This window comes from Melospiza melodia, chromosome 6, assembly GCF_035770615.1.
Source record: "Melospiza melodia melodia isolate bMelMel2 chromosome 6, bMelMel2.pri, whole genome shotgun sequence".
NCBI lineage: Eukaryota > Metazoa > Chordata > Aves > Passeriformes > Passerellidae > Melospiza > Melospiza melodia.
Genome location: NC_086199.1, coordinates 5,201,084 through 5,225,383, shown reverse-complemented (window position 1 = coordinate 5,225,383; position 24,300 = coordinate 5,201,084). Strand labels below are relative to the sequence as shown.

Genomic DNA, 24,300 nt, shown 5'->3' with positions numbered 1-24,300 from the left:
TTTCCAGTAACCCTAAGGAAGATCTTCAAACATGTAAGTGTTTCGGAAGCTGCTTACCTTCATTCATAGTCTTCCTGTTTTCCTCTAAGGTCAAACAGATTTATATGTGAAAGGACAACCTGCAGTTGACAGAGTGAAGCCACATGCTGCTTCTTGTTTACACCAGTTCTGCAAAGCTAATCCCAGAGTCTCTGCCTTTTCTTGATGTTTTCAAACTCAATAAAACCACAAAGACTTGAAGAGCAGAATTATAAATGCTTTTTCAAAGGGTGATTTGCTTCAGTGTGTTCTCATTATTAAAGTAGGGCATCTGCTGAAATAAAAAAAAGAAATTGTACACAAAGCAAATGAAAATGCTGGGAAATAGAAAGTCAAGAAAATTAATGGGTGTTAACAATGTCCATGGTGCAGCCAAGCTCAGACCTGTCTGCTGTCTGTTGCAAAATCAACATCTTCATTCAAGGGCTTCCCTCTCTCACAAGTTCTTCTCAGTGGCAACCAAATTCTTCTTGAAGCTAATGGAAACAAGCTCTGACATTTATATAAATGACTTCTAATTGCATGAGAACCATCCTTCTGAAACCAGCAGAGGCTACATTGCTGTAGGTAGCAGAGAATCAAAGTCACTTCTGTTGGCAAAGATCCTTAAGGTCATCGAGTCCAACCATTAACCCACCACTAACCTGTGACCGTAAGCACCATGTCTGAGGACCTTTAGAGGTCTTTTTCAACCTAAACAATTCTATGATTTTATGACTCCATGGATCTGATGGCATGGCACCAGTACCAGTGTAATGTATTCCCTTGGATACACTGCAGAGGAATTGCTGGCAGAAGAACCTGTTTGGATTTGGCACATATGCAACCACAGCCATTTGCCTGTGTGTCCAAGGTTTTGCCCTGAGCTGTTGAAGCTCTGCAGGGCTGCATGACCCTGCCCTGTGCTGCAAGCAGACAAGTGAAGCCCAAAAGATCAGTTCAGCTGCGTTTCCCTGAGGCTGCCCCTGAACGCGGGGCACGAAGGATCAGAGGCTTGTCCTGGAGTCCTGTTCTTGGACTCAGCAGGACAAACAATGGTTTTCCAAGCAGACTCCTCTGTGAATCCCTTCCAGAAGGCTCACCTGTCCCCAGAGCCTTTTGAGCAGGAGATGGCCACCTGCCAGCTGCTCCAATCCTGACCCACTTTTCCTGAGAACCCAGCAAGGGAGAGTTTCACAGACAAGAGGAAATCCCTGAACAGCATGCAGCTCAGAGAATGGAAAGTTTTTTCTTGGGGAGGGTTGGGTTTATTGTGGTTTCCCCCCCCCCCCCACCCTGCTTCCAGCTTTCCAATGAATGCATCTGGCAGCACAGTGTCCCTGCCAGTGCGGGATCCCAGCGGAAAACAGAGCAGGGAGGGCTCTTCCTGCCCGGGGGAGGCTTCCCAGGAGTGTGAGGGATTTACAGTCACCTCCTCTGGCTCCCCATCCCCTGCAGAGTCGCCCTGAAGGCCATGTGCAGCGGCAGGCTGCAGACAGCTCTGCTGGTGGCTGGCTACTTTGCCTACCTGCTGGTGGGTGCTGCCGTGTTCCAGGCCCTGGAGAGGACCGCTGAGAAGCAGGAGAAAATGGCAGCTGCCCAGATGAAGGAGGCTTTTCTGCAGAACTTCACGCAGCTCACAGTGGCGGAGATGGAGCAGTTCATGAAGGTGAGTGGAAGGCCTTTCTCCCTCCTGTTTCTCCATCAGATGTTGTTTCCTGCTCATCATCGCTGCACAGGTAACTCTCACTGCTTTCCTTCTGTTTGTGGTCACTTGGATGCTTCCAGAAAACCCCTGTCTGGTGTGAGCGGGCAGCTCAGTCTGATGGTAAATACAGCTCGTGTAGCTGGACAAAACCTCATGTGTGCTAGCTATTAAATATCCCCATCCCACAATAGGCCGTGTTTTTTGGGGTCTTGCCTCCTGTTGATTCTGCTTTTAGTGGGGCTGTGCTCTTACACAATGGGTGGCATGGCAAGAAAAATGAGGCTGTCTGAAATGAGTAGGTGTAGCTGCCACTTGGAACAGCATCACAGATAGTGCAATACAGAAACAATAAGGAAAGGTCTGGATGGGGGGTTAAAAACCCAAAAAAAACTCCAAATAGCTACAAGGAGGGTGGCATGATCAGAGTTTAGTTTTTGAGGAGGGTGGCATGATCAGAGTTTAGTTTTTGAGCATGCCGCAGAAGAGAAACAAGTAGCCTGGCCAGGGGGAAATATTTCTGGTCATGGCACAGGAAGATGAAGATTATTATGGCTGTCTGTTCAACTTGGGTATTTTAGAGCTCTATGTGCTGTAATGCAGGAGAAAATGAGGAGTTAAAACCTTGCTGGAAGCATTTCCACATGGAAATGGGCCACTTGACAGAATAAAGAAATGTGGGGAAGAACTGGTGTTTCTAATAGCAGAGCCAGAAATTCAGTCCCTGTTTCACCCATGCATGCATCCTCTTCACCTTGTTTGTTATGGGTAGGGAAGAAGGTAAAAAAAATTAAATAGAGAGCTTTTCAAGAAGGGAAGGGGAAAAAATGAGCTTTTAAGACAAAGAAATCTTTGTGCAAGGGCTATGGAAATTATTTTTGTTAGCCTCAATTTTCTGAGACACCAGCAAAAACATAGTGAAGGGAGAAGCAGGGAGGAAGATTTTGCTGGTGCAATTTATTCCAGCATGTGTCCTGCTTCTGGCAGGGCTCTGTCCTGGATTTTATCTCAGTTGTTTCTGTACAAACCAGCCTGCCTTCCAGATGTCCAGTCCACTGTTCTCTGTTTGCAAAAGACAGGGACAGCTGGATACTGTTTGCTTTTAAAATTTCCTTTTACCTTAAAAAAAAAGAGATAAAAAAATAACAGCACTTAGCATTAAAACCAAGAAAGAGTCCGAAAATGCAAAAAGTGATAAATATAGCACTGGAGAGGTGTGGAAGAAATATTTAGTCAAGCCTTGGGTGGCAGGGCAGTCTCAACTCAACTCAACCCAAACCATCTCTGACAGATGTTCCTCTAACCTCTTCTCAAAGGCAACTTGACAAACATGTGTGCAAATGTGTAAATTTATCTATGTGTATACAATTTGGAGAAGAATGTGTATGTCAGGCTTTGCAAATCAATGGACTTTCTCTGATTTTAATTCTGTGACACTGACCAAAATACAGACTTGAAATGAAATGCTCAGTGTATCTCATGTGTAACCTGGCACAGCTCACTGATGCACCACTGGGAGGGATCAGAGCCACTGCTCATACAGGTGGGTGATCAGATCTTGGAGCCACCACTCCCATCTCAACTGCGAGTCCAAATCCAACAATCAGCCATCCCCATCTCCTAAACCAGTACTCTGCTACATCCCAGTCACTCACAGGATTGTGATTTTCCAAACTACTTGGCCTGAAAGAAACAAGGTCCTTGGTCACACTGAAAGAAACAATTTCTCTCCAAACACCACTAGAGCAGTCAGCACAATCAGGGCAGAAGTTGAACGCCCAAACCCACTGGATAATGGCTTCCCAACCTTGGAGGTGAAGGTGTGAATAGTGTCAGACAGTCTCTGAAGGGAGGTGAGTGGTACTCACAGGAGAGGAGCAGCAGTTGGCTAAACCTGTAATATTTTTGCAGCAAGCACTTGAGAAAAGCAGTCATGATGATACCAAACTTTGCTTTCTCTCCCAGAACCTGATTGAAGCCATTCAAAATGGAGTATACCCTGTTGGCAATGAGTCACAGTTTGAAGAGAGCAACTGGGATTTCAGCAACTCCTTCTTCTTTGCAGGCACAGTTGTCTCCACAATTGGTAGGTCTAATGCTTTCCGTTTATGTGTGCTTGTGTGTGAGTGATGCTTATTGTGTCTGGTTATTAGGGACATGAATGGATAATACTTTCCAGGATAAAAACTCCAGACCTTTGTTGTCATGGGTTAGTCCTAAGACCTTCCCAGTGCACAGTTCTTCATGCTTTATTTTGGCTTGTCAAATATCAGTGGCCTTTCCTATTATTTCCAACTTGTTTCTTCTTCTCAAATAATCTGTTATAATGTTCACTCTGCTGATATTTGTAGGTGGGGGATAAACTTCACTTTCCTGGTGTTCATTCCAGGCTTTAAATCTGAGAGTGCTGTAAAACATAAAAGATGCAAGGAAAGAAGTGAATCCTGCTGGGGCCTGGGCACTGTCTCCATAAGCTCTTTTGAGCTGTTAATTCACATATTCAATTAGGAACACGCCAGGAGGAAAAAAATGGGAAGGGGAAAAGGCAAATGCTGAGAATTTTACACTGCTGCTTCAAGCTGTTCTGACCTTTACAGGGCCTGCCTGCCCCTACCTTCTTCATCATTTCTTTCAAATGTACATCCCAAAAAGGGCAGGTGTGCCAAACTTAAGGATAAAATCCATACTGTTGGCACCTGCTTCACAGTCATGCAGTGGAAGTCAGATCTGTGCTTTTACAGAGTGGTGCTGAGGCCTCACTGCCACCAGACCCTAAAAGCACATCTGATCTGTGAGTGTGACATGTCCCAAGGGCCCCAGCAGTGTCCCAGCACCATGGGAGCTGTGTAAGTGCTGCCTGAGCCCACAGGGAGACCTCCTGCTGTAGAAGGGGAGGGTTCTGACCCATCACTGAAACCGGAATATTTCTACAACAGGGAGCACAGGAGAGCTCATGCATTTGGAAATCCAGTAGCCCAAAAATCACTGAGTTATTTTGTCTTTTCTCCCAAAGAAAACATTGCATTTTCCAAATCATGGATGCCTTGACATGAACTGTGCATGGGAAATGCAGTTTCACAGGGTCACTGATAGCATAAGGACATACACAAAGTTCAGTATCCTTGCACTCAGGCATGTAACTCATGGGGTCCAAGAGCCTTGAGATTAAAGGACGTGTTTGGGGTTGTTCCACTACTTAGATAAATCCTCTCTTAGTAAGACCTTAAGGCAAATGTCTCTTGGGCATGAATAAATCAGCCACCAACAAGGTCTGGGCTAATTAGCACCATGAATTCTAATGCACACTGCACTGTCTTGGGACTGGAGTCAGTATGTGGACACAGCAGCTCACTGGGATGGAGCCAGGGAGGTCACTAACACACAGGCACATCAACAAGAAGCTGGAGATGTGATCCTGACAGCCTGGGACTCCAGCTCTGATGTCTTCCAGATCCTCAGAGTTCTATTTTCTGACTTTCCATGTATTTGTCATAGGACAGAGCATGTTTCCCATAATTAAATCTTGATTGTGTTTTTGTTCCCACTAAGGCTGTGTTGGGAACGCACAGTGCTTCTGCATTCCCCCAGACATGCAGGGTGAACCACTTCATCTGCTCACTGCCTTTTTCAGAGGAAAAAAATCCTGCTTTTGGGCTAAGAAGCACTAGCCACATCTTTTAGGGTCAAAGGCAGGTTGGATTGGAGTAAAGGGTGAATATGACTGTGAATTGCTGCAGTTCGTTGGAATATCTCCTCTGACCCATCTTTTTTTTTTACAGGTTATGGCACATTACATCCTAAAACTGCTGGGGGACAGATATTTTGTGTGTTTTTTGCTCTTTTTGGAATCCCTCTGAACATTGTTTTTCTGCACCGTGTCGGTAAGATGCTCTCACTGCTCTGTAAAAAGCTGGGGAAATTCCTGTACGAGAAAGGAATGAGAAAGGTAATTGGTTTTATTTACTCAGACACAATTATATGCTCATTTCTAGTGTTTTTCTCAAGTTTTATGCTGCCTTATCCTCGATTGCATTTGCTCTTGTGCTGGTTTAGATGTTGTTCTAGGGCAGGAAAAGAGGCATTCTTCACTTGCAGAGCTAAGCAGACATGTCAGCCATGGAAGAGATATTCAGACAAAGGCATGCATTTTGTCTTCCCATCTAGATGGCAGAAATCCACCCCCTTCAGCAAACAGTGGAAAGATGGGGCATTCCACCTCATTTCTTGAGACACTTATCTCAGGAGCCAACACCCTAGGGAAGTGCATGCATCCCTTTAAAACCAGTCAGGGTGATTAAACATCACCTTGAGGCTGCAAAAAGCAGGTGAGCTGTGCAAAGCTGTAAAAATTAGGTGAGATGTAGAGCTTTTAGTGGATTTTGACTCAATGCATAGTGTGCTACCCCTCCTAACTGATTACCCAGTCCTTTAGTTTCCCTGCACCCTTAACTGCATCAGGCTGGAGATGTCCATTTGAGCCTGGTTGCTGAAAGATGAGGAGACACCTGTAACAAGCTACAGACAGGATGGCTTTTGTCTGGTTTATGCCCCAATTTATTTTCAGCTCCTCCCCTTCTCTCAGTGCTGCTGAGGAAGTGAGAATGGCTTTTCTGTGTCTCCTACTGTAATTCTCTTTCAGGACAAGGTAGGATTGCTACAGATAACTCTGTTCAGATTACTGAGTTTCTTGTCATATATGGCAAATTTAAACAGAAGATAAGGCTCAATGAGACACAGACTCAAGCATGTACACAATACATGAATACATGAGAAGTTATCCAGCAGTTGCCATTAATTTCCAGGCAATCTGGATTTGGAACATTTTATACATAGAAACTATGTGTGTCTGGCTGATAAATCTCTACATATAACAAGTCTTCTTCTCTAGTCAAAGCTCCTCCATGACTGCTGGGAAGTAGAATGGTTTAAAAGTCTCTTTATCAAGACCTCATTAGTTTTTGGGTTTGTTTCTTTTTTTTTTTTTTTCAGTGAGATATCCACTGGTTAGGAGCCAAGTTGTGGCATTGATGCAATGAGAAATAAAGTCAGTAATTAAGACTCTTGAAGATAATCCTGTCAGAAATGGTGCTGTTAGTTTGTATAAAAAATATTCTTTTCCCAGGCAAATCTGAATTTAGGTGCCAACCCTAAATACCTAAAAATTAAAAATGAAGTTGTATGGTGAAAAGTGGAAATGGTTTGACTCTGGTAAATGTCATTAGATAGGAATTTCTCCAATTGTCACAGTCATTGATACAATCAGGTAAAACACTACATCTTCCAGGGCCACTCTGGACATGCAACACTCATAACACCTGGCTTCCCACTGCTTCTAAGCAGAACTAAGGTATTTCCAGAGGAAAAGCACTCAGCAGAAATCCTTCAGATCCTCCTGATCCCAGATAGCCACCCACTTTGAATAACCACCATTTTATATAGCTTATTTCTGTCTCAAATCATGATTATAATTGAACTGGTTTCTTTTTCAGAAGAAGATCAAATTTCTGACCCTTTTGTTCTTCCTGGCAACGGGGATCCTGGTTTTTCTGTGCTTGCCATCAGTCTTCTTCCAGATAACAGAGGGCTGGTCCTACAGTGAAGGAATTTACTTTGCATTTATCACCCTCAGCACCATTGGCTTTGGAGATTATGTTGTAGGTAAGGTTGATTCCAGAGAGGAAACACAACCAAACACCAGGATAATGACTGTAATCCCCATGGGTTGACTGAATGTACTGTAGAGACAAATCTGTCAAAAGTCTTTGCCTGGTCTTTGCCTTGTACAATTCTGGGGGGAAACACTCACTTCTTTGTATGTGCTGATAAAAGCACAAAGGCATCAAAATATAAGGAAATGAGGTGTTTTGGGGTGCAAAGAAGACAAGTATTTTTGTTAGGGAAGGGTGAGATAAGGAAAAGTGGAATTTTTATTACCAAGAGGCAGCAGTTTATGACAGCTGTACAAAACAAGGTGTGTATCAGTGCTTTAGCCATCTCAGATTTAGGTTTCACAGTGTAAAGTGAAGAAATAAGTGATCATGTTTCAGAATATATGATTTCACACAACAGACTAAGAGGTGGAAATCTCATCCATGGGAAACTGGGGAAATCTACTCACAGTATTAGAAGTGGGCTTAAATATAAAAGTGCAAAAGTGGGCTTCTTTAGTCCTGAGTATCTCTGGAGGTTTTTTATCCTCACAAGCCACAGCTTGGGATTTCCCCTGAAGAAACATTGTTTAAGCTGCACTCAAGCATGCTGGAGTGCTTCTCAAAGCATTTCCATGGATCTGCTGGACAAAATACACTCTCCATGGAATAAGTTTCCAAAGAAACTGCAAAATAATTACCAGGAGCAAAATCAGTGTCCACAGAAGAAGCAGGAAACCGAAAACTCCATGGAGAATCCAAGATTTCTCTACAACAACCTGTCCTGCCATCATCTTGCCAGCCTGAACTTCTCCTCAGCAGGGATATGCAAAGAAAACTGTAACTAATACTTGCACCAGTGCTGTCCCCACAGAGGGTCTGAAAGCCTCACACACCTTTCTGGGGGACAGACATCCACCACACAGCAAACCCCAGGCTCTCAAGCCTTGCAGAAGTGCTAGACAGGCCTTGGAGCCTCTCTGTTGGAAGGATTTCTTACATCAGGCTGATGACTTTGGCAGAGGGAGCCCACAAACTTTTCCAAGCACTGATGTGTCACTGCTGACTGTAATTTCTCTAAATCTATTTCATGAAATAGTCTGCTGTACAGAATTATGGGGAGGGGCTGGTGCCATGCAGGAGAAAAACTGAGCATCAAAATCTTGCATTGTCTTTCCTTGTCCAAATCACAGGTGTGTTTTACTATAATGACAGCAAGTCACAGCCTGAAAACCATGACTTCATAGCACTCCTCTGCAGCCATATTGCTTTACAAAAACAATTAATTGTATTTTAACTTTCTAATTGTTATTTAAAAATAACAGTTAGATAGGCCTCATGGCTCTATGATTTCATCTTCATTAGGATGACTTAACTCGATCTAAAATATTTTTCTGTGCCAGTATTTATCTTAATTTGCTTTAACAACAGTAATAAAATGTTGATAAGTTTAATGCTTCACATCTTCACAATGAAACAAGCAGAATCAATGAGTGCTCTGAGAATTATGCAGTGAGAATTGCTGACAGATGATAAATGGTTTTGCATTGGCCAAGTGGAACAGAACAGGTTTGAGTTGATTTGCATTTTAGTAATTCAAAATTGTGTGTAGCTGAGCCTGTTTGGGGCAGGCAGACATGCTGGGAAGATGGCTCAGCCTGGATTTAACTGTTGGGAATACATGTACATACAGGTGATGCCTCTAGGGTGAAACTCCCTGGTATTTTACACTGAATATTCCCTGCTCAAGTTCAGTTTTGGGTTAACAACACAAAGATGTTACTTGTGGCTTTGCTAACCCCACATCATGAACTCCAGATAAGAGCACAACGAGGAGATGCTTTGTACCAAGGCTGAGAATTGAGAATCCCTTTGCCAACTCAATGCCAGCAGCAGAAAAAGAAACAACTGTTGGATATCTGTGCATGAGGACAAACCTGCCCCATTTCCAGAACTCTTGGATAACAAAGAACAAAAATCTTGCCCGTTAATCTATGCAGAAATTGAAAAGAGTTGCCAGCACCTGGGCTCCTTCTGGGCAGGTTCCCCACAAGGTTTGTGGTGGTCTCCCTGTCCATGCACAGTGTTGTGTTATCCACCATGTCAAATCACCTCTGGCAGTGACCTGGAGCACTCCATCAGCAATATCACCAAGTGTTCCTGCAGATGCCAGGGCCACACCACCTGTACCATGGTGATAATATTGTGTGGAACCAAGCAAATGCTCTCTGTATCTTGAGGTCAAACAAAATGGCCCATGAAGAACAGCAGGTGTGAGGTCCTGGCTGATGCTAAGAGGATCAGACTGCATGAAATAAGCTTTGGTCCACTGGTTTCCAGCATAGAAAGTTCTGTTCTTGGCATGTGTCAGTAAATTCTCATCAGTCATGTAGGTTTTTAAATGGGGGAAGCTCCTGAAGCCGTTCAAAAGTGAGGTGGGAACTGCAGCTGCTCTCTCTGTGTGCTCGCAGGTACCTGTAATTTAAGGGAAATATTTATTAGGTTGTAATCACACTCTATAGAAATACAGGGAATTACAATTACCCAGATAATAATGGTTGTGTGGTTACAGTGGCCCATTGTGCTCTGCTTTTTGTGCTTTGGGAGTTTGGGTGTAATTCCAAGATAATACAGTACAATTTAACACTACTTCCCACATTATTTAATTTACCTGTACGTGCAGCAGTTGAACTGGGATTGATATGTAGTAAGGGGGAAAAAATAACCTGCTCTGATGGTAATTCACCTCAATTACAGGATCATAGAATCACAGAATGATTCACTTCAATTCCAGTGTGTCATTTGACAGGCCAGCATATTTGTATCATATTTATTTCATATATCAGTTCATTGCAACAATAAGAGAATTGCCCAGCCTTAACCTAATGCTCTGGAGCTGAGGGTCTCCATTACAGCAAAAAAGTCACTTTAAAGTACTCAATATAAAACATACTGATGAATTCATTAGGCTGTTCCACTTTACACTGGCAAGGCAATTTTAACTTTTTCATTTTCTCCTTCTTTCTCTCCCCTTATCTTCAGGCAAACAGTCTGACAGGAAATACTTTTCCTACTATCGAGTGCTTGTGGCCATTTGGATTCTTTTTGGCCTTGCCTGGATTGCTCTGCTGTTTAATTTATTGACAACAGTACTAGAAGATACTGAAAAAATAATTGTCAAGGATCTCCAGCAAATTGGAAAGGTGAGTAAGGACAATGTAGGAAGCCAGCAAAGAAGATGCTGGCCTGTTCAATTTATTCCAGAAGAAGAACCACTACCACCACGTGCTGGAGGGGATGCAATGAAAATGGAGTCATTAACAGCAGATTCTGAACACACAAAAAATGAAAAAAAAGTGTTTTCTAATAGCAAAACTATTGCCATAATGAGTCAAGAATTCAGTTCTTCCTTGGAGAATTGCTAGTTAATTATTCTAAAGAAATTCCTATAGAAATAAAATTTCTCCCACCTTTTGCTGAGATATGACCTTTTAGAACTCAAGAACTACAGTTACACAAAGCCTAGATATTAATGGTAAGAAATTTGCTCCTCAGTTTGCAGCTAGGTTGTGCTCACAGCCTGAGAAGTGCACTTGCTTTGCAAGGTGTTTTTAAGGTGCTCTCACAAAAATGCAGAGGAGGGGCATGGAAGAGCTTGCTGGTTCTGTTTGGATTTTGCAGCTTGCAAGAAATCATGTCTCTTCCAGGAACTGACATGCAGAAGCTTTTCTGGCATTCTGGCATTGCATTGCACTTTTGGAAGAAGAAATAAGGGTATATAATTTAATAGATGCCTGACTTGAGCCATCATATTGGATAAGGTGTTATGGTCTGAAAACATGTTTAAATGACAAGACCTGAGCTCAGTTCAGAGACACTTGAAGCATCTAAAGGACAGGGTTATGAACAGGTTAGCATGTTAGAAATGATTGACTCTACCTCTTCCTCTTTTATTCTAAGTTGAATAAAGGCAATTTCAGCTTTTATCCCTGTGGCTCTGAAAAATCTTTCTGATGGTGTTTATAAAAACACATCAATGTCTTTAATTCAATTTTAATAATAATTTTATTCTGTAAGTTTTTCATAAGAACAGAGACCAGTTTGAGGAGGGGAGTCCTTGCTGCTATGTTTTTATTCCATAGGAACTGTGAAGCCATTTAGCAATGATTCTGTGGTGCTGTTGATTTCCAAGGGTGAGTGGTGTCTAAACCTTCAACCAGGTGAAAAAAAAAAAAGGATGTCAGATCCGGGTATGGTTTTCCAGATGTGTTGTCTGGCCTGCAAGCCACTTCTGGGTGAAGACTCTGCCCTTCAAAGGGTTGATCCATGTGTCACAGGCCTTCTGTGTGCCAAAGATGCATGGAAACCCAACCCTGAAGAGGTGGCAAAGCAGCTGGGGTAGACACAGCCATAGAGGTGAAACGTCCCATGTGTATTTGTGGTCACTCCAAAAGTCAGTCCAGCCCACCACCTTCTCTGACCATGCCTGGTGTGTCCCCAGCAGTGACAGGGGGACAGGATCAGCAGCTCTGCCATGCCCCAGCACAGGGGGGGCCGAGCCCTCTGCCAGGCTGCCCATGCAGGAAATGGGCTCTGTACATCAAAATCCACGAACCTGCCCAAATGCTGAGCTCACATCAGCACCCACAGGACCCCCCAGGCCAGTCCATGGCTTTAGTGCACCAATCCCTCACTCTGACAGTGCTGAAGCTGTCACTTGACAGGTTGCTGTGAGCCCCTCAAGCTCCTCTTTTGTCAGACTGAATAATTGTTTTTTGCTCACCCTCTGGGTGTTACTTACAGCATGACCAGCCCATGCCAGAGTTATTCCTGTATGAAAGGGAGAATAAATTACAGCTATAAAGCAATTTCAGGTCATAAAGATGCAGTCAGCCTTGAAGCTGGATTCACAACTATCTCAGTCAAACAGAGTCATGCTTCTTGCCAAAGCAATTCTGCTGGTTCAAGACCTGGCATGTAGACCTGGCCAAACATGCACTTTCTTTCCCTCCAGAAATTATTTTCCAGTGTTACTCTCAAGGTTGACTTCTCACCTCATATGTCTCTCTGTCAGTAAACGTTTTTGAGGCAGCAGGAGCAAAACCTGACTGAAATCAAAGAAGGGCAGCAGGCACCAGAGCCAGGCAGAGAAAGCAGCTGGATGCCCCCAGGCAGGGATCTCTTCACCTCTCTGTTTTCTCCTCTCACTGAGCATTAACCCACATTATTATTTTCCAGGCATCATTCTATTCTCTTTTTTTCCTTTTTTTTTTTTTTTTTTTTTCTTTTTCCCCAGCCCTTCCCAGCAGGATTGTTAACCCCACTCCCAGTCTAATGTAGGGACTGCCAGGGCTGGTTTAGGGGGTGTGATGGTCCTGCCTTGGGGTGCAGTAGTCATTTTGCACAGCCTCTCATTGTTCCTTCCATGCCAATTCCTGGTGTCTGGAATGGAGGGTTTCTTCAACTTCTTCCCACTACTCCCTGTTGTGACAAATAACACAACTCAGCCCTGGAACAGGCTGCAGCTGTCCCATTGTAACACAGAGTGACCAAAGATGCTTTTTTTAGACATTTCAGGAAGGGCAAAAGAGACATCCCATGGCCTCTGACTGTAAACAGCAAGCACAGAGCCAGGCTGTGCCTTTTGGAGCAAAATAGGGCAAATTCTCATTCTTTTGCCCTCATGGGTGTTTAACAATGAGCCTTGAAACCCAAGCACTTCCCATTCCAGGAGTCCATCTGTGTGACAGTGTTCACAGGAGTCTCAGGTTGAGGGAAGAGAGGAGGATCTGATTCCATATTTCAGAAGGCCTGATTTATTATTTTATTATACATATTACATTAAAACTATACTAAAAGAATAGAAGAAAGGATTTCATCAGAAGTCTAGCTAAGAATAGAATAGGAAAGAATGGTAACAAAGGCTTGTGGCTCGGACAGAGGGTCTGAGCCAGCTGACTGTGATTGGCCATTAATTAGAAACAACCACATGACACCAACCACAGATGCACCTGATGCATTCCACAGCAGCAGATAATCATTGTTTGCATTTTGTTCCTGAGGCTTCTCAGCTTCTCAGGAGGAAAAATCCTAAGGAAAGGATTTTTCATAGAAGATGTCTGCGACACATCTGTCCTATGTAGTTATTGCCACAGGGTGCAGGCATTTTAACTCATCCCTCCTGCCATGCTCCAGGGTAAGGATGTGGCCTACAGGGACTGAAAAAGCCACCCAAGGCCAGAGGATCCAGGAAACATTAACCAGGAATGGCCATGGTGGGGCTGTCCAGAACTGAGGTGTCCCTTCAACTGGAGATGCCACCCTGGGAGCACAGAAAACGCATCCATTAAAAAAATATAAAAAAATAAAAACTAAAAATATATAAAAATAAAGCAGCTCAGGAGAAGCTCAGCTGCTGTGAGAAAGAAGGCTGCCCATTCCTAAATCCTTACTCCAGCAGAGGCCTTTTGGAGAAGGGTCTTATCTTTGCTCCTTGTGCCCTCCAGTGGCTGTGTGCTGCAGACCCTTTTCCCTGACATCCCTGCCCCGTTTGGGGAGCCTTTCTCCACCTCCCACTGTTGCAGCTCTGTTTTGCCACTGCCCTGTATTTTTATCCCGTTCACACGAGTTTGAAAAAGGCTAAAAAATGCCTCATTCTCCAGGAAGAGATGGGGATGAGCACCTCAGCCTGGTGCAGCCAAGGCCCCTGCCTTATGCCCACACTGAGACAGCTCTTTGGAGGCCAGTTGAAGGTGTGATGGCTTTCTGCCAGCAAACCATCACAAGAAGGTTGTGACATCTTCCATCACAAGAAGGATCCTCACTGGCAGCACACAGGGTGGTGATGGTGAGGAGCATTCCCACCACACGCCCCATGCAGCAGCTTCCCATGCACAAAATCTGTTTTGGGGTCAAGGCACACGTTCCCACCCCCTGTCCTACAGGGAAAGGGATTGGTCTGGAAAAAATTGTGCAAAAAGGCAATTTTGGGTGCAGGATCTGGGGCCTGGAGGGGCTGGCTCCTTCTGCAGCAGCCTGGAGGGCAGGCAGTGCCTCCTGCAGCATAGGGGTGGAGATAGGAGCTGCAGATATGTGGAAGGAAGAACCAGCACCAAAGGGTGTGTGGTCCTCTCTGCTGGGAAAGGCAAGGGGAAAGCCTGGGAAAGCTGCAAGCCAGGGTGGGAGAAGAACTTTTTTTGGATGTGCTGTTGTTCCTCGTTCTTAATCTGAATGATAAATCTGTCTCCAAAAGGGCTTAGGCACAGTGACAAATCTCTCCAGGGCTGGAGCAAGCAGCCTTTTCCAGCATTATCATCCTCAGAGCATTGCACAACAGCAGCAGAAATTGTCCTCACATCACCCTGGAAGGGGGAATTGTTGATTCCTGTGCAGGTAACAGGGCCCCAGAGAAAATTCAGTGTATCCCAAACTCGTGCGTCAGACCTCTGGCTCTCTCAGCCAGGACCAGGTGTCCTGGAATTGTTTACTGATAAACTAGACCCACACAATGATTCTCTACTTGTTGAGTTTAAAAAAATAGAATTGAAAGCAGAATTAGAGCAGAGATTCTACTCCACATCTGGAGATTTAAAATAATCCCAAGATTTTTAATTCATGAGTATAAGCCAGGCTTTGCTGTTCTTCTGCACGTTCTCCTTGCCCAAGGGACAGAAACCAGGAATAAATCCGTTCCAAAATCCCTGTTCTGCCAAGTGACAGAGGGACAGAAATCCTCTGGAGACCAAGCAGAAGGGTTTTCCTCTGGCAGATCTGTACAGCCTTTTCTGGGAGCTTCTCAAAGCTCTCCCCGTGACCCATTCCCACTGTGCCACACAGGGAAATCCAATTTTCACAGAGCAGCCTCCTGTGCCACTGCCAGCTCTCCCACTGCAGCTTGTTTTCAAATGGGAAACATTTCCAAGGCAAGCCAAATACTTTCCAATACATTAAACCAGTTGCTGAAAAACTCCAGGAGTAGGATTGTGAAATATATTATCTGGGATTAAATGGCAGCAGCATGTTCCTGCATTCAGTCTCTGCTGCTCCTCATGCATCACCCACATCTTTGCTGCCAGCTAGGAAACACTAGCACTTCTGCACTTGGAACTAAGGAAAAGCCATGAGGAATTATTTTTCCCTTCAGAAATTCAATTGCCTCCAGAGAGAACAGGAGAAGCTACACTTTGATCTGTCTTTAATTAGTAGATGGGCTGTTAGGGATCGTTTGAGGTCTCCCTCAATTAATAGCCAGTTCATTTGGAGAGATTTATTTTTTTTTCTGGAAGAAGAGGCACTACTGAAAACAGTGGAACACCTTGGCTAATGTAACATCACACAGCCAGTGGGATTTTTTTTTTTACAGCAATTGCTAAGCATGGGCCACACACATGCTGTTTTCCACTCTGTCACACTTGGACTTGTGCTTTCTTGCCTGCCTCGTGACCAAAAGGCTGGATCCAGCTCAGAGCAGGTTTAACAAACATAACTAATCACTCTACAAAGGCTTGCTTGTAATCCATCCCTCATGATCACACCCAAAGAAACAAAAACCCCAGGTTTTGGTGCCAGCCAAGTCTCTCATACCATTCCAGTAGGATTCAAAGTGGTGTTGAACATAGGTTTGACACCAGATCCCAAAGTGTGAGGAAAGGGGATCCTTTGGGATCCCTCACATGGAATGTCTGATGGGATGTCTGAGGACCAGCCTGGGCAACACTGACTTTACTCCATCATGGGTAAAGTCAACATTAGCCCTTCTGGGGCTAAAAAGTTTGGGGAAAAGTAAAAATGCTGCCTCCAGAGAGCCTTGTCCATGCTCCTACCTCCCTGCAGCCAGTCCCACCTCCAACCCAGAACAGGAACTCAATCTGCTTAGAAAATTCAGCATTTACTATCACGAGTGGTTCTGGACTCAATTAGGGTAATTCTCAAGCCTAATTGGTTTGGAAAAGCTTATTATGCTGAGTTAAAATTAGGGCAATTATTGAATCCATTTGATTACCAGACATGATGTAGGAGATGTGTCTCTTGAATAAACACTTTCCAAATTTCTCTTTCAATTACTCTTACATTTGTGGTTGGAAACTACATATGTACTTTGTGGTGAGATGCTGAAGCATGAAATAATAAATCCCCAGAAAGACAGATACCCTGATAAGCAGAACAATAATAATAACAAGAATGAGTCATTGAAAAATGAAGGAGGTAAAATTTACAATTTAAACTGATGGCTTCCTTGAGAGGGATTAGCCAGAAAGATGCTGATGTTCTCAAAGAACAAATGTGGTTTGAGGTGAATCCAGCTTCTCAAAGTAAAAGATGACTGTTCATCTTTTGGCATGGAGAAAATCATGCATCATGACCAGAAAAGAGCATAAGTCAGAATTTGTGCTGAAAGTCCCCCAGTAATCACTGTTCCCTTCATTTAAATGACTCATTGAATGCTTTAAGATCAAGGACAAGTTCTTAAATTTTAAATGTTTTTGGAGATTTACTGGAAACCAAGATGAGACCTAAGCAGGTTTCATCTGTCTATTCTCAGCTTCAAAAGTCCAGGCATTAATCTCAAAATAAAATATGCACTGCCTGAGAATTTGAAAGATGCAAGAGGCCCAGTATGGGCACCTTCCAGTTGCTGGAAACCAATTCTCCCCATCCAAGCAGTCTGCATCTTCACAAAGCATGTAGGAGCTGTTCAGTGTCTCTGTTGTGCAAGTTTGTCACAAATCAATGCTGGGGTTGGGGCCTGTATGTTGCCCCAAATTAGATATAAATCAATCAGAGGTCAATGCCAATCTCTGCAGAACTTAAGCCAGTTTCCCAATTGACAGTATAAAAGTCCAACACATACATTTTTTAAATATATTTTTTCCTTTTTTCCTTTCTTTCCTGATTTGTTTCTTCCTTACAGCCTTCAGGTTGGTGATGGGATGAAGGATGGGTGCAGCAGTCCCAGAAATGCATGGGCAGCTCCTGGAGAACATGGCCCAGCAACAAGGCCTCCGAAGTGCTTAAAGGCTGAATGCAATAACAACAGTGCTAGCACAGTTGGGTGATGCCAAATAGCCAGAAATTGCCAGGGGGAAGCAAAAAAGAGGAATTTCCAGCAGTGGTTGTAAAAGTCTGTTCCTTGCTTGCAGCAGGTCTCTGAGCAAAAGCCTGAATACAAGCTGCCCACACTTTTTTGCTCAAACATGGATCATTTTCTGGGCTGGGGTTTGGTAACAACACTTCCCAGTCATTATCTCACAGCCATTATCTCTGTAGGGGCTGAGCCTGCCTTGGCAAACCAATCAGTGAAGGTGGAAAACATCCTCTGGGGGTATCAAGGGAGAAGCACAACTTTTGGTGCGTGAAATTTGCATTATGGCATTTGTAGTAGTGAACAGTGCTCAGCCATACTGGAGTTTGGTGTGGCAGCCAGGGTGCCTTCCAGCTGCTCTTCTGGGAAGTTAAAACATGACAGGAAATTTCTACAGAGACCCCTGCTTTGGCACAGGGTCTTCTCATGAGTATGGTTCAAGGACAAAACCAGAGAATGGCAAACTCATGCTCAACCCCCCAAAGCCCACACTTACTTCACACATGCCAAAAAGCAGAGCAGTGAGGTACAGAAATGAGAAATGTGTTCACTCCCCCACCAAGGCCATCTGTCTTAGGTGGTGACAGCAGGATGATGAGAGGTGGCATAAAGAAGAACAGGCAGAGCACTCTTCCCTCTGGGGTCATGGATAATGGCTGATTTTGGGGATCAGCCTGCACAATAGGTAAACCCCCTTTATGCACAGGTGTCCATCAGCTGAGACAAAAAGTGTGTTGTGGTTGAAGAGGGACTTTTTACAAGGACAGGGAGGGACAGGACAAGGGAAAATGGGCTTCAAACTGACAGAGGGCAGGGTTAGGTTAGATATTAGAAAGAAATTCTTCCCTGATAGGGTGCTGAGGTCCTGGCACTGCTGCCCAGAGGAGCTGTGAGTGCCCCATCCCAGCCCTTTTCCAGGCCAAGCTGGATGGATGGGGCTTGGAGCAACCTGGCCTAGGGGGTGTCCCTGTCCATGGCAGGGGTTTGGAACATGATGGTCTTTTAGATCCTTCCCAATCCAAATCGTCCCGTGTTTCTAGGATTCTGTAAAGTCACTGTGCACACACACGACAGAGCCTGCAGATGTCACCATCAACCCAAGCAAGAAAGAGGCACAGCACAAACCGAGCAGAAAAACCCCACTCACAGACTTCTCCTTCAGTCCCTGCTCCCCTGCCTGGGACAGACAGACAGACAGACAGGAGGCTTTCCAGTCCACCTGGATAAAGTGCTTGAATCACAGACAAAATCAACGAATGTGGTTTATAGCTGTGCATGAAAGCATTTTGTGAGCACATTATGCTGATATAGACCACGTGGGTGCTTCCCTGTGTGTAGGTGCTCATTATTTTACATACATATATAAAATCACCTATATGTATGTATGTATGTATATACATATATATACATATATATATATACATATATATACATATATATATATATATATATAACATATAGGTGATTTTATATATGTATATAAAATGTTATATCTATATGTTATATATATTATATAAATATAACTTTCTATACACACATATATATATGTATAAATATGTATATAAATTATATATATATAATTTCACAACTTCTGGTCTGAAAAATCACAGGTTCTTTGCCATCAACTTTAGCTGAAGGTAAAAGCAAGGCGTGTTCTCCGGTGCCTTTTCTAACCATATACATATTAATCTCTTCCAGTGCACATTCCTGTGTCCCATCCAGCTGATCAGCTGAGAAATGGAGCAATCAGCCCTGTAGAAAGGATCTGAGAACATTGGCACAGGTGTTCCCAGAGAAAGAAGACAATATGCCCTCAAGTCTCTGTAGTAAGGTCAGTGTTGACTTTTCAAGGAATTGGTTGTCTCCTCTATTTCCCTCGGGTTGTTAAGTTCGTTTTATGGCTCTCTTTCAGCAATCTAAACTTGCCTGTTAAAAAAAAAAAAAAAGGGCTTAAAAAATCCCAACTCTGCCTCTTCTTCCCTTGAACTCTGCCCTCTCCTTACTGCCCACAAGATTAAATGCATTCAACATTTATAGGGAAGGAAAAGGCCCTGAGCTCTGCTGAAGGCTGGCATTTGCATTGTCCCTGTCACAGTGTGGAGCTGTGATGCAGAATAAAGCCACAAGCAGAGCCAAGCATTGAGGCTACAGAGGTGTGGGACCCAAAGGGCAGTGCTGGTCACCCTTGCAGGGCTGCAGAGGGATGTGCAGGGTGGCAGAGCACCCTCCAACCTTACCTTGTACCTGCAGAAAACTGGGGGGGATATTTGGGGGCTGTTTGTTTAAACACACTACACACCCTTCTGAACATGACATTTAAAAAAATACCACAAAAGGAAATGCCAGATTGGGTTGGGGAATGCTTGTAGGGTACAGAGGTGTTGTTTGTACATGAAAAGACCCTCAGGGTTCTCCTGTACCAAAGTTTTCATCCTCACAAAGTTTGAGCAGGGCCTGGAGGGATGGTGACATGGAAGATTAATGGATCTCTCCCAGCCATAGGTTGTCAGTTTAAGTCAAGCACTGCTAATGCAGGATGCTGTCCCGAGACCTCTGTTAGCCCAATGACAAAGCTTTTTTTAAGTCCTGTGTGTAAAAGGCATAATCCTTGTATGCCAATGGATCATATCCTCGAGATCCCTAGGGAGCCAGGCAAATGTGGAAAGAAAGGGAAAGGAAATCCCTTATTTCATAATGGTGCAAACAGACATGTCAGGAGAATTACATCAATATGCAGCACATGTGAAATTTAATACTCCTCCTAATGCATTTAGATGAGGCAAAACGTAAAGTCTGTACTGCCTCTGGGAATAATTCTGGTAGGAAGCTTTCACCACTAGGAACCAAGGTCTTTCTACTTACTCTGGAATTTGAGCCTTTGTTTTCAAAGCCTTCCTGAGAGACTTCAAAATCAAGTTTGTTACGTGTACGGGTCTCTTTGAAGATCTGTCAATTCCAGAGTGAAACACCAGGGCTCTTCCCAGCCATGCTGGTGTAAATGAAGAGCAGAAGGGTTGAAAATCAGTCAAATACTCACAAGGGCCCATCCAACCTGCCAAAGAGGAGAAGCTTTGCACTGCAGAAAACCAAGATAAGCAAACACAATGGAGCCCTTATCCTTTGCCCAGTATCAGCTGGCATTGCTGCAAGAGTCCATCGGATCTGCATGGATTTCCACCAGCTTTAACTGTGGCCCACAAGGCTCTCAAAGGCCTATAAACACAATATATGATTTGGAGTCCTCGCAGACAGGAGGAGCCTGAAGTCTTCTCGCTGGTTTCCCTCCCTTTTATCAAACCATGGATACGGAATTCAGCAAAGGATACAGCTCAGATGTGGCTTGAATTCAGACAAGTGACTTGAAGTGATGATTTTCCCCCCCACCAGGCTGCAGATGATCGATGTATTATGCATGAAAATAGTGCCAGGCACAGATGGGGTGGGAGTAGAAGGTGTGAGATGATAATGACAGCAGCCAAGTTCTGCTAGAAAAGACTCTACAACACACTTGCATGTTGGGCAGAAAAAGGATGCAGCATGCATGAGAGGCTAGCCATGGTTTAAAGGGTCAAACAGATTAATTACAGTCAGAACTGAGATTTATGCAAAGATTTGAGTGGCATGGTTGCCAGAGAAACAGGGGATTAGCCTTGATGATTCAAGGAATCATCTTCCAATCTTGTGTTCTTGAATAACCATTAGGGAGCTGAGTAAAACACGTTTTCTGGGGTTTAAAAGCTGAAGACAGGGAATCCAAAGGGGTGACATAGTACTGCATCAGATATTGCCTTCAGCAGGATCCTGGCTTGTGCTCAGCACAGTGCTGAGAACTTGGCGCCAGGTCCAAAGCTGAAACAAACATGAATTTCTTCATGGACATTTCTAGGGTTTGGATCCAGGCCACTGAAGACCAGCATGTGAGGCCTAATCCCGTAAAAACAGTCAATGTTTGGATGGGAAACGTGTCACTGATCTGGAGCCAGGTGGGTGCAGACTTCCGTGGGAGGATGAGTCAAGAGAGCTCTGGCACCATCTGCAAAAGGACCTGATGCTGTGGGAGAGAGCTCAGCAAGTGTAAAAACCCATGAGGAAGCAGGGATGGTCCAAAGAAAAACCCACAATTCCCCTGGTTGTCCTTGGAGCATTCTGGAGATCACTGCAAGACCAAGCACTTGAAGTGTTTCCCTTCCACCTCTGAGCCATGAGACAGGGATGGTCTGTTCCTCACACAGCTTCTCTGGAGGAACTCCAGCCTTGAGCACAGAGCTGGCAGCTGGCAGGGTGCCACTGGCTTTGCCAGATCTGACCACAGCTGGTCCCGATGCAATAAAATGTTGAATCACCAGAATCTGAGAATGTGATTGTCTGGAGGGTCACCAAGAAAAATCAGCAAAGACTCGATGGCACCTTGCAATGCATTTGCCAGTTCCAGGCTCTGTGGAAACCTCACCTGTCAAATTTCCTCCAAACTGGGCTCAGATGCTTGAATTTGCCAGTGGGGAAAAGCATTTCTGATAACTCTGCCCAACTTAAGCTTGCAAAGAAACCTCAAGTAGAGAGAGCCTCGCAATGAATAAAGGTTTGTCTCACAAAATTCCCATGCCCCAAGGGGGTGCAACCCACTCACCCAAAACCAAGAGCAAATGTGTGACAGAAAGGATGCATTGGGATACTGGGTGCAGCTCAGCATCCATGATGGTTCATGAGTGATCCATCAGCTCTGCCAGCCACTGGAATGGGTTTTTTCTGCTTCCCCTCCATCTGCCAGCTCAGCAAGACATCTCCACAGGGATCTACACATATCCTGAGACACCTTCAAACAGGCTTCCCTGTCACTGCAGCCCAACACAGTTTCCATAAAGTATAGAAGGACCTGAAGGCCTTGAGTAAGATCAGTTTCACTGGTTGCCCAGAAAAAAACTGTGGCTGCCCCATATTCCGAAGGGTTGGATGGGGCTTGGAGCAGCCTGGTGTTGTGGAAGGTGTCCCTGCCCATGGAACTGGCAGGGGATGGAACAGGGTGATCTGTAAGGTCCCTCCCAACCCAAACTATTCAGTGCTTTCTATGATTACCATGATTTCACCAGCTTTACACCCACTCAGACCTGCCACAGACTGGTGAAAGCCCCTTCATTCCCACTCTAGCTGTCCTTAAGGTCACATTTTGTGGTGTTAGCACCATCAAGACCTGCACATCAATCTGGATCTGTCCTCCATCTGTCCTGCATCCTTATCTCATGTGTTTTCAAGGAGCTCAGCAGAAATTTATGGATCAAAGCTAATCGATAATACCGGAGCCCTTTCACCATATTGCTTTCACTAAATTACTGCATCCTTTAAAAACAGAAATCTTAGCAGACCGCAGTACAATGCCAGACAGACTGTCACTTCCAAATTATGTTTATTTATTCTCCCTCTGCCTCTTGGCTGGCCCCATTACCAGCATATCTCAGTGTCTCTCAGCCATCAGCATATTTCCCTCCCTCCCCCCTACCCCGAGGTTCATCTCCTCTCAAGTACAAAGTGGACTGACACGGCAAGTTTTTGAGCCTATTTAACACCAGCTTTATCTGAGGAGAACTAGATCCAGTGACAGAGCCTCAGAATTAATTACAAGAAGGTGAATTCCCCGTCACAGAGCCTGGCACGGTGTCACTGCAAACATTTTAACAGCCAGTCCCTGGCCCTTGACTGCCTTTGTGCAGTGTAAAGCAATTATTTGTACCTGCTTGGTGAAACGTGTCAGCCCCTTCAGAGGTGCTGTGACACAGCAAACGAGCTCCAGCCCTTGTTTTTCACCAGGAAAAGGGTGTGTAGGGCGTCTTGGCTCTGCACAAAGTCATCACTGGAGCTCAAGCTCTTCAGGGATCTGAACGCAGCAGTTCTGTGTAATCTGCTCAGAGGACACCTTGCAGGTGAGGCCCAGGGATGTGGCCAAAAGCAGCAATGGGACTCGAGGCCAAGGAAGGGAAGTGTGAATCTCAAACAAGTGCATCCTTGCTGAGCCCCATCAGCAGGGAAGAATTGAAGACTGAACCCCCTCTTTCATCTCCCTTCTGTCAAGTATTTTCAGTCCTTTTCTCTCCCTTTTCACCTGCTGCATCCCAAGGGTGCCCCTGGTGGAAACTCTTTTGGATTCTCACCCCAGGTCCAACTGCTTCCCCTTCCTGTGCTTCAGCTGTTACAGCTGACACATTCCTAACACATTCCTTCTTTATTCTCAACAAATAAATAAATAAAAACAAAAAAAAAAAAAAAAAAAAAAAACCAAAGAAGAAGTATGTGTTCTGGGGTTTTCTTTATTACAAATTTGCACAGAGCTGAGCTGACACTGGGGTTAACCAGTAAAGTCCATTAGAGGTGATCCTGGGAGACCAGAGAGGGAAAATAAGGAAAGTTGCATTACAGCCTGGAGCAAGGAAGGGAAACTGTTTATCCCTTCCACTGCAGCATGCCCCAGGGCAAGGAAGGAGGGATGGAGGGATGGAGGGATGAGATGAGGTTTGTTACAGCGGAGAGCAAAGGGAATTGACTGCATAAAGCAGAGATTGGGGCACAGGGCAGAAACAAACATTGGAGGGGACATCTCTGCCTTTCCTGGAGGAAAGGACCTGTCTGCACATCCCAAATTCTCCCTCCATTGGAGAGGGAGTAATCTTTTGAGGCTCTTTTAAGATCAGAGGCAGACCAGATTTACCCAGGGCCTTTGGGCTTTGGTCAGAGCTCCTGGACCTCCCCAAACTGAGGATCACCTGTGGAGCACCTTGAGCTCACCTGGGGAAGAAGTGCTGGAGACCAAATTGCTCCTGGGCAGAAGGTTCCTCTGTGGGGTGTGTGGTGGCCTCCCC

General features: G+C 44.5%; 1 protein-coding gene across 3 annotated transcripts; it reads left to right on the top strand.

The window, feature by feature from the left end:
• Nucleotides 1–1,374: 1,374 nt before the first annotated feature.
• On the top strand, nucleotides 1,375–22,928 carry LOC134420046 (potassium channel subfamily K member 16-like). 3 transcript variants are annotated; one of them, XR_010028225.1, is made up of 7 exons: nucleotides 1,375–1,687; nucleotides 3,689–3,809; nucleotides 5,503–5,669; nucleotides 7,213–7,381; nucleotides 10,414–10,574; nucleotides 19,151–19,283; nucleotides 21,339–22,928. XR_010028225.1 is itself a non-coding variant. In XM_063159734.1 (6 exons), exons 1-6 carry the CDS (start codon nucleotides 1,493–1,495, stop codon nucleotides 11,520–11,522), a joined length of 822 nt encoding a protein of 273 aa, XP_063015804.1. In that variant the 5' UTR covers nucleotides 1,375–1,492; the 3' UTR covers nucleotides 11,523–11,775. The 3 variants fall into 3 exon arrangements, 2 of the variants coding, with proteins under 2 accessions (XP_063015804.1, XP_063015803.1); XM_063159734.1 differs by lacking the exons at nucleotides 19,151–19,283; nucleotides 21,339–22,928 and adding an exon at nucleotides 11,514–11,775; XM_063159733.1 differs by lacking the exons at nucleotides 19,151–19,283; nucleotides 21,339–22,928 and having other exon boundaries at nucleotides 10,414–11,476.
• The last annotated feature ends 1,372 nt before the right edge of the window (nucleotides 22,929–24,300 follow it).

Bases quoted from the DNA above. Each gene is read 5' to 3' on its own strand.
- LOC134420046 (XM_063159733.1), top strand. From the start codon at position 1,493: ATGTGCAGCGGCAGGCTGCAGACAGCTCTGCTGGTGGCTGGCTACTTT. The intron at 3,810-5,502 runs GTAGGTCTAATG...TTTTTTTTACAG, and splicing joins CACAGTTGTCTCCACAATTG to GTTATGGCACATTACATCCT. The intron at 5,670-7,212 runs GTAATTGGTTTT...TTTCTTTTTCAG, and splicing joins ACGAGAAAGGAATGAGAAAG to AAGAAGATCAAATTTCTGAC.